This window comes from Mesoplodon densirostris, chromosome 16 (assembly GCF_025265405.1).
Source record: "Mesoplodon densirostris isolate mMesDen1 chromosome 16, mMesDen1 primary haplotype, whole genome shotgun sequence".
In the NCBI taxonomy this organism is placed as follows: Eukaryota; Metazoa; Chordata; class Mammalia; order Artiodactyla; family Ziphiidae; genus Mesoplodon; species Mesoplodon densirostris.
In genome coordinates this window covers 49,029,435-49,039,512 of record NC_082676.1, presented here as the reverse complement: position 1 = coordinate 49,039,512, position 10,078 = coordinate 49,029,435, and the positions used below count along the sequence as shown (strand labels likewise).

The following is a 10,078-nucleotide window of genomic DNA, read 5'->3' as shown; positions in this document are numbered from 1 at the left end:
CTCAGGTCTGGCGGTCCCTGGCTGCGGTCCCCGCGTCGCAGCGCTGCGGCTGAGAACGCTTCTCTGGGAGGCCGGCAGCCTCGGGGTGCCAGTATGTAAAGCAGCTGGCGGCTCTGGGCGGAGCCCGGGGGCGATGCAAATGATGGAGGCGGGGTCTGCCCGCGGCTCCGCCTCCCTCCCCCGCAGCTGGGGCCAGCGGTGCCAAGCGCAGCTGGTCGAGTGGCTGCAGCTGGGCGAGTGACAGCCCCAGCTCCGCGCGCCGCGGCCGCCAGAGCCGGCGCAGGAGAAGCGTCCGCGGCCCCGGGCGGCAGAGCGGCCGCCTTCTCCCGCGCCTCCCGGGCCCGCAGCCCGCGGTACCGCGGCCCCTGGCCGGCACCTCTCGGGCTCCCGCTCCCCGCGCGCAAGATGGCTGACCCGGCTGCGGGGCCGCCGCCGAGCGAGGGCGAGGAGAGCACGGTGCGCTTCGCCCGCAAAGGCGCCCTCCGGCAGAAGAACGTGCACGAGGTGAAGAACCACAAATTCACAGCCCGCTTCTTCAAGCAGCCCACCTTCTGCAGCCACTGCACCGACTTCATCTGGTGAGAGCGCGCTGGCTCAGGGCACCTTCCCGGGGCTCCGAGGGCAGCGCCGCGCGCGGGGACCCCCTCTTCGCGTCCTCCGCGCCCCCCGCGCCTCCGAGGAGGATAAGCCCCGCCGCGGCCCCAGATCCCGGGCTCCCGCTCCGGACCCTTCTGTCCCGGACTCCCCGGTGGACAGTCCTGCGGCTTCCCGCTCTCCGGGGTCCCAGACAGCCGATCGCGGGTGCCTCGTGCCCTCTCTTCCTCCCAGCTGCCTAGGGGTCGCGGCGCGGGCGCCCTTTCTCCACAGGGCTCAGGGCTCCGCTTTCCCTCCCCGGGAGGGCAGCGCCTCGAGTGCCCTCTCGTGAGGGGTTCCCTATCTCTCTGTCTCCTTCCGGGCTCGAGGCACCCTCACCCCCTTCCCTCCTTTCTGGGGGCAGCGCCCTGGGTGTCCTTTCTCTGTCTCCCTGCGGGCATGGGGCATTCTTTCCTCCTCCTCTGTGTCTCCGGGGGCAGCGCCCCGTGTTAGCTCTTACTGCTTCTCCCTGAGGGCCTGGGTTCCCCTTTCCACTCTTCAGTTTCCCCCCCTTCACATCACTGCGGGGACCCTCCGCTCCCCGGTCCCTCTAGGCATGGGGAGTCCTCTCTCTCTCCCAGTCCCCCTGGGAATGCCACCGCCGCGGGGGCTCTCCCCTCCTCCCTCGCGATGCGTCTTTTTCTCTTTCCCCGAGGGCACTTGGGCATCTCTGTGGGCAGAACTCCCGCCTGCCCGCCGCCTCCCACCAAGACGGAAACGCTCCCCCCACCCCGCCACCTGGTGGTCGCAGCCTTCTCTCTTCTGCCTTTTGAGGGGAGGTGGAGGTTACCGCTGAGCTCCCACCTACCCCCTCCCCCGCAGAGGCGGAAGACTCTTGGGTACCCGCCTGTGGCTGGGAGGTTGCACCTGGGCTAGGGGGGGCAGGGGGAAGTGGGGTGACTCTAGGGGGGAACTAACTGGTGGCTGGGCCCCTCGGGCTGCCTGACATGTCTCCTTCTGCCTTTGCAGGGGCTTCGGGAAGCAAGGATTCCAGTGCCAAGGTAGGCTGTGGCGTTCTAAGGATGCTGTTTGCGGGAGGAGAAGGTGAAAAAGACTTTCTGGAAGTGACTGAGATAGGCAGAGAGTGAAGGAATTACATTTGTCAGAGTGACCTCCCAAACTAGGAATTCACCACAGGTCTTTAAAAGTGGTGTGTGTACATGGGGCAAAGATGCTCCATCCAGGAAGGACCAGTGGAGCTGGGAGGCTCAGCTGGCCAAGGAAGTGCATCCACCCTTTCTCCCTAACCAGCACCAGAAGAGTCAGAATAGGTTCTCCTGAACCTATCCTGCCTGGCCACTTCTTCTTGAGATACCCTCCCCCCCCAATTCCTGTTCATGTGTCCTTCCACTTCCCCTGCCTCATAGAGGTCTCTACAGGTGGCCCCTGCCTCTGCAGATGGTGCATCCCCTAGGAAGGCGACTGTGGTTGTCCCCTGGGCGTCCTCCCTCTCTGAAAGAAGTGGTTCCTATTGGGGTGCTTCTCAGATCCTGGTTTAAATTGCACTTTCTATCTTCTGGCTAGATACAGGAAGGACTCCAAGTGACTGGGTCTTTGCATCGGGTTTGAGGTCCTTGACCCTAGCCAGGGATGCCCAGCCTAGTGGTGACTCGGCTGTCTCTGGTTGCGGATTTGCTCTCCAGATGCCAAATCATCTGTAGTTTTGTTTAGCCCTTAGGGTGTCAAACTTTTTTTTTTTTTTTTTGCGGTACACGGGCCTCTCACCGCCGTGGCCTCTCCCGCTGCGGAGCACAGGCTCCGGATGCACAGGATCAGCAGCCATGGCTCACGGGCCCAGCCGCTCCGCGGCATGTGGTATCTGCCCGGACTGGGGCACGAACCTGAGTCCCCGGCATCGGCAGGCGGACTCTCAACCACTGCGCCACGAGGGAAGCCCTGTCAAACATTTTTTGAATTTGATGCCAACATTTTAGAACTGGGAGATTTCATAAAGTATCTGACTTTGCAGCTTCAAGTTTGCTGAGCATTGGTCCCACTTTCTTTTTAGAACCATCATTTGGAGCTGAGAGCAGCAGTTTTTGTGGACAGGGTGCACATGCACCATTTTGTCTCAGTCAATCCCAACCAGGCCTGCTTCATCCATTTTTGGCCCCTGTAAGGCATTTGAGTTTGCAACCTCTGGTCTGGAAGGTCCCCCCTTTCCCCCATTTTAGACCAGGTGCACGTGGTTGAGTTTGGTGAGAAATATCACATTTCTGGGGAGTGTCTTAGGGGCAAGTTGATTGCCCTGGCGATCTGGGTTTAGATCAGGGGAAGAAAACATTTGAATGTTAAAGAGTCTGAGATGTGACTTAGCACTGACTGACAGTTCTGTTGTAGCACCTCCACCCTCCAGAGGAAAGTAAAGTGATCCCTGATGAGAGTGAGTGGCATTGTCAGTTGTGCGGAGTGCTGGCAGTGTGGCACTGGTTTCTTCGGAGACTTCTATGACCTCTCACCTGAGATCTGGGCAGAGCCCGCTCAGCCAGTGAGCCTCGTAGACCCCCAACCCCTGCCCTCTTTTACCAAGGTTTGGAGCCCCAATTTTATGCACTGCACCAGAGGACTTCCCACGTTCCTTTAAATGGCAGTAATTTCAGCCTTGGTGCACACGGTTGGATTGTTTTCTAGAACTTTGACTCCTTAAGCAGAATGCCAGGGGTGCCTTAGCGTGGGAACACGTAGAAGATCTTTGAGGTTACCTCTCACTTCCATGAGTCGGTTTCTGTCTTTGTCTCTTGCTGAGGTCAGGGGTGGTTTTTGAACATTTTTATTGCTGCTTTCCTATCCCACCTGCTCTGCAGTTATTAACGGTTGGGAAAGTTAACTTCTCAGTGTGCAGGTAATGACACATCTGAAGCAGCAGATCTGTTTTTTCAAAGCCAGGAAAATGGTAGGCATTTTCTGGTGCAGTGAGTAAAGCAGAATGAAAGTTTCTAATGAAATATGGCAGCTTTAGAGGTAGGCATGTTAAAAAAAAATTTTTTTTTAATTGCCTTTCTTTTTCTCCTCTCCCTGAGAGGCAGTGTAGGGTAGTGAACATGTGCACAGGCTATCAGGCTACCACTGTGAGTTTGAATCTTGGCTTGAGAGTTCCCAGCCATTTTACTTGGCCTCTCTGTACCCCAGGCTCCTTGTGTATAAAATGGGTCCATGTAACAATACCTACCTTAAAATATTGCTGAGCGGCTCCAAGTTGTTACAGTATATAAGATAATTGGATCAGAGTTCAGCACAGACTAAGCACTCAGAAAATATCAGCTCCTATGATTGTCTCCAAAGTAACCCATTGGTGGGGCAGCTGGTGTGAGAGGAGACTGGCTCTGCAGGGTTGATGTGCTATGGAACTGGCTGCCAGGTGAGAGTCTAAATCCAGCTGTGAACGTCTGGTCACCCTGTGTCACTGCTTTGGTAGTAAATTCCATTTGGGCTGGAGTGGGAAGGAGCAAGAGAGGGGAAGGGGCACATTGACAGCCCTTGAAATTGAGATGCTTAGGATCTCATGCTTCGGGATATCCTGGAAGGTGACAGATTATCCTCAGATGTGCTCAGAGATACCTGGGACTAGTTTTGGAATCAGAGAGGAGTTCCTTATCTGAGTATTTTTGTACCACATTTTTCCTCTTAAAGTGAATCTAATTAAAATGGGATCAGTATGTTATAGAAAGTACATACGGTTTTATTCTCTCACCAAAGTCAGAAGTTCAGAGCCCAAGGTGCTATGTTCCTTTCAGTTTTCTGCTCTACTATCCCAGGAGTGAAAATTATTTCAGAGTCCAAGAAGGATGCTGGACTCTCCAGTCATCACAGCCTTATTTCAGCCAGCAGGAGGAAGAAAGGTACAGAAAGGTGAAGGACACATGCTCACTGTCCTGGAAGTTGCCTCTGATACTTCTGCCTATATGCTATTAGTTAGAACTTAATCACATGCCCACGCCTTGTTGCAAAGGAGTATGTGGGAAATGTAAGGTTAATTTCAGGTAGCCATGTTCCCAGATAAAAGCTATGGTGGGGGGTTTTCCATTTCAAAAGTAGAAGTGGAGAGAGGATCTAGTCTCTGCCTTTCTTGGGTAGGAGTTGTGTAGGATGATCATAAGGCAAGGAAACCACTGAGCCCCATGCTCCATGGTGCTGCCATGGAAATTGGGGGTGCTGGGATGGCTTGAGATAGGAAGGATGGAAAGTCCGTAAACCATGGGAAATTGTGGATTTCTGTGAGCTCAGGGGAGTTTAAGAATAGACTTTCTTGCTTTTGTACAGAACTCTAGATTGACTGCTACATAATTTCTCCCTTTTTGTTTCCACTCTGTATTTTCTATAAAACCATTCTCTGTGAGGTAGTTTAAGAATGTCTCTGGTGACAGGGGACTGGAGCTGAGAATCTCTATTATGAAACTCCCTAAATTCTGGATTAGAAATAGGACCGCTCAGATAAGCAAGGCAGACTTCTCTCTGTGACATTCTTTAGAGGAGCCACGGACCAACATTTGTGCTGTGATTGTAATTAACACAAGGCTTTGGGTGGAATTAAGCTCTTACCCAAAGAAACTTTTACAGTTGGGCAGAGAGAGAAAAAAAATTTTTAAGGAAGTCACTTAATTAGAAATAGGGAGGCAATAAAATATAGGGATTCAGAATTCCTAGCATGGGATTGGAGTCAGAACTGGGTTTGAATCTGTGCTCTGCCACCTACTTACTGTGTGAACTTGGGCAAGTCATCCATTTGTAGTGGCCTCGGTCTTCTCATCTGTGAAATGGGCTAATAGTACCTACCTCATAGGGTTACGGTGAGGAGTAATGAGGTGGTACAAGAGAAATATCCACTATCGATAACTCTAAGTGAGATGATCATTATTACTTGATTAGCTGTAGGAAACTGTGTCAAAAGGGGAGAGAGTTAATTTGGGAACTCATTAAATGACTATGTCTCTTTCATGTATTTAGATGGGTTTCTTCTTCGGTATGTTTCTTCATAGACTTTAGGTGACACCAGTGAGTCTAGCCCCAGAGAGCCAGCTTGTTTAGGTTGTCTTTTCTCACCCTTCTTGTGAGAAAAATCTAAACTTGCCATGGACCCTCTAGAAGAACCCCAGTGCACTAATTTTCTGACTATGTAGACCTAGCACTGATGACTATAATGAGTAAACCAGCTCTTTCCTTTCCTGTATAGATTAGAGAACAAGTTTTTAAGCCTTCTTTTATTTTATTTTATTTTTTTAATTGAAGTAGAGTTGATTGACAATGCCGTGTCAATCTCTGCTGTACAGCAAAGTGACTCAGTTACACACATAGAGACATTCTTGTTTTACACATTCTTTTCCATTATGGTTTATCCCAGGAGATTGAGTATAGTTCCCTGTGCTTTTTTAAGCCTTCTAATAGACATTATTCTTAAAAATCCCCAAAGTATTGCATGAATACAACCATTGCTGGTTTCATCAACATCAACTTTACAGGATACAAGTTTATTTTAGTCTGTAGTTAACACTTTGAGATTAGAATATGTACTTTTTAAAAACAATAGTCAAAGATGAATCGAAGGTTCATTTTATTTTTGGCATATTTTTCCCTAGGAACTATGATATCCTGAATTTCAGGTTGAACTTTCTCAGTAGAATCATAAATAGGGCCTTTTTTGTGTGCAGTCAAGCCTCTATTATTCCACTTCCCTCCCTTCTCGGAAGCAGATCCCAGAGGCCTGTGAGTGAGGCTCCACGTATCTCTTGGCTCTTCTGAATGTGTCCTGGGGGTTCCATGTGGATAAAAGGTAGAGGCTTTTTGAATTTGTGTTTGTTGGTTTGACTTTTTAATTTTTTCCACCTGAAGTGGGAATTGGGGCTCAAAATCCCAAATGAAATTTAAAAATTTAAGGGTAGGTTAATGCTGGGTCTAAGCAAGAAGGAGGGTTGATTTGTTGAAGAGGCAACAGCCAATTCCTGTCACTGGGCAACAGAATGCCTTTCCAAGTAAATATGGAAAACATGACCTTTGAAAATCTAGTTGATATGATATACCAGTTATTAGAAACTCATTAAAAAATATATTATTTCTGACTACCAGTGATACTTCAGGTACTGCCCAGAACCAGATATAGCATGTTTATAGTGTATCTGGGTCAATAAAGAAAAAGATATAGAGAAGTTAACTGGTCAAAAGGTAAACCGAAGGTTTGAAAATAAATTGTACACGTTCTTGCTGTTGGGGTCCTCTTTCCTCCGTCTGTCTCTTTCTTTCTCCACACATGCACACACGTGCACACGTGTACACACATGTGCACACACACGCAAATAGATCAGTACGTCACAATTTTGAGATTATGCATCTCCTTTTGATGCTTTTCAGCTACAGGTCGTTAAATTATTAAGTACAATTTTTAATCCTCTGGTCTTTTGTCTTTGCAGTCCAATTAATTCTTGGGTGGGGAGGGGGATCAGCCAAACAGTTCAACATCTCTGGCTGATGTGTTCAAAAGCTTGGTCCCTTATTCTTGGCATTTGATCTAATCTCAAGGATTCTTTGACTTCATTCATCCTATCTCTCCATTGAACTTGTGTGATAGCTTTTTTATAGAGTATACAAAAATCACAATGTTTGCTTGTGGTATTTGGAGGTGTGATGGCTGCTTGACAGTCTGGTAGGAAATTTATATATTTACCACATACATCCATTTGTCCATCCATCCATCCATCCTTCCAAAAAATATTCACTCATTAAGCTCTCTGCGTCAGGAGTTACGTTAGATGGCAGGAATACAAGGGTGAATGAGGTTGAGAGGATCCTTACTGTCGTGGAGCTTACAGTGTAATGGGGGAGATGAGACATTCTACAAAGCATTGCACCAATATTTAATTTCACTCTTGTTAAGTACTTGGAAGGAAATGTACAGGGTGCTATGGGAATGTGTAGGGGATGCTAACCTATGTAAGGGTTGGGGTGGAGTCAGGGAATTCTTGGGCCTGGGAATTAAAAACAAAAACCAGGGACTTCCCTGCCAGTCCAGTGGTGAAGACTCTGAGCTTCCAATGCAGGGGGCTCGGGTTCAATCCCTGGTCAGGGAACTAAGATCCCACATGCTGCACAGAAACAAAAACAAAAACCAAAAAGCAGACAACTTCTCATTCTTTGAGGTAATTGGAGAAAGTCTGAGTTGTCAAGGAGCCAGAGCTAAAAATCTGTACTGTGAAGCTGCTTATAACCTGGATAAAGATACGCAGGAGGTCTTATCTCTGTGACGTCCTGTGGAGAAGCCCTGAATCTTTATTTGTGCCATGGTTGCAAGTAAGATGAATATTTAGTAGAGTTAGACAGCTACGTTAAGATGGCTTCTTTCTCAGTTTGACAGAGAACGTCATCTCCTCTTAGCTAATCACTCATAATGAACTGACTTCCTTTTTGTTCAGGGGTTGCAGTTCGAGGTGGCTGCTCTAAAGGAGAAGAATCAGATCATTTCAGAGGTGGAGGGGCAAGTCTGAGGCAATAGATTGAGAATAAATAAAAAGAGAGAGCAGTTCTACATATATATGTGTATATACACACACACAGATTCTTTTCCATTATAGTTTATTGCAAAGTATTAAAGTGTATAACTGAGTCACTCTGCTGTATGCCAGAAACTAACACAACATTGTAAATCAACTATACTTCAATTAAAAAAGAGAGAGAGAGCAAAATCTATCAGTGAAAGGCATTTGTGAGCTGAAAGCCAGTTTTCAGGGGCACAGGATTACTTTCATTTTCTCCTGAATACCTTCCTCATCCTGGGTCCATGTCTGATTTTCTACAACCATTCATTCCACTGGTTTAGGCAGTGTGTTTTCTCTTATTTGGAAGATAATTTTTAAGTAGTTTCACAATAAGCAGCGTTGACTCACACATAGAAAAAGATCCTTTGTCAATTCTCTTTCCATTTTTCTGATTCCTTCAAGGAGAAAGTCTCAGTCCCTCTAATACAAATCTGGGTACTTCGTAAATGTTCTTTATTGTTTTTATTATAAAGGGACTACAGGGAATTATGGAAACATAAAGATGTGTTAGTTTCTACCACTAACCCACTTTTACCTAATGTTGAGCCTCATGCTGTTCTACCTCTGGGCCTGATTTCTTACTGGCTTTTCCTCCTTGTGAGTAGGGAAGGGGAGTTCAGTGTCTTCCCTGGAAATGTTTGGTGTTGGAAGGAAGCTCTGTGTTACAGAGGGTTGAAAAGCACAGCAACTGCAGGCTCTGGAAGAGACGGTAGCCTTTATTCAGGAGTGTCAGTCTTTTAATATTACCGTTGTTATTGTTGCTGTTGTTGTTACCTTTTCATTGTCCTTGGCCTGCTTGTTTGTATCTCTTGGAGGTCTCTTTTTCCCTCAGCCCACGCGCAGAAATTTGCCCTACCCGGTCAGAAGGGGAACTCAGACCCAGACTAAGAGGGCTCTGATCCCCCTTATTGAGTCTTGGCATTTGCTAAGTAAATGGAAATTAACTTTGCTCAACAATAACCATGTTCCTGGGGGGAATTCTAGACTCTTCCTTTACCTTGCCACTGCCCAGTGACCAGACTTTGGGCTTCTAGACAGGCAGTAAAAATTGGGCTTAAGAATGAAGGTTCAGGGCCTCCCTGGTGGCGCAGTGGTTAAGAGTCCGCCTGCCGATGCAGGGGATACGGGTTCGTGCCCCAGTCTGGGAGGATCCCATATGCCGCGGAGCGGCTGGGCCTGTGAGCCATGGCCGCTGGGCCTGCGCATCCGGAGCCTGTGCTCCGCAATGGGAGAGGCCACAACAGTGAGAGGCCCGCATACCGCAAAAAGAAAAAAAAAAGAAAAAAAATAAAAAGAATGAAGGTTCAAATATCAGACAGACCTGATTTCCTATCCTGGCTTTGTTTCTCCATGGCTTTGTGACCCTGGGCTGGTGAAACATGGTCCTGCCTTTATCTACCCATCCATCTATCCATCCATCTTCCCACTCACCCACCAATCCATTCCTCTATCCACCCAGTTGTTTTTCCATCCATCATCCATCTATTCATCCATCCATCCATCCATCCATCCACTTCCACATCCATCTAGCCATCTGTCCATCTATCCATCCATTCAGTAAATATTTATTGAGTGCCTACCATGCATCAGGTACTGTTCTAAGCACTGGAACTAGAGCAGTGAACAAGACAGAATCCCTGCTCTCAGAGACATTTGGTAGAAGAATAGCAATTAATACATTTTAGTAGAAGAATAGCAATTAACAAGTAACTTAGAAATATATTGTATAATGTCAGGTTCCAATATGGGCTTTGGAGAGAAATAAGACACCATGCTTTTCCTTGAAAATCTCCCTCGTCTTTTGAGGGGAGAACAGCACATGGCCAATTACTTCTGGTACATAAATGAGAAGTGTTACACCGAGGGCGTGAAAAAGCTTTGAATGACATCCTTCCTCCTAGGAGGGGTGGAGAAGATTCCAC

General features: G+C 47.9%; 1 protein-coding gene across 2 annotated transcripts in view; it reads left to right on the top strand.

Annotated features, from left to right (window-relative positions):
• The first annotated feature begins 405 nt into the window (after positions 1-405).
• The window catches only part of PRKCB (protein kinase C beta), a 311,308-nt gene continuing 301,635 nt past the window's right edge, over positions 406-10,078 (top strand). For both annotated transcript variants that reach the window (XM_060120019.1, XM_060120018.1), the window contains exons 1-2: positions 406-578; positions 1,603-1,634. In XM_060120019.1, the coding sequence (XP_059976002.1) occupies positions 406-578; positions 1,603-1,634 (205 nt within the window). The remainder of the gene's footprint in view (positions 579-1,602; positions 1,635-10,078) is intronic.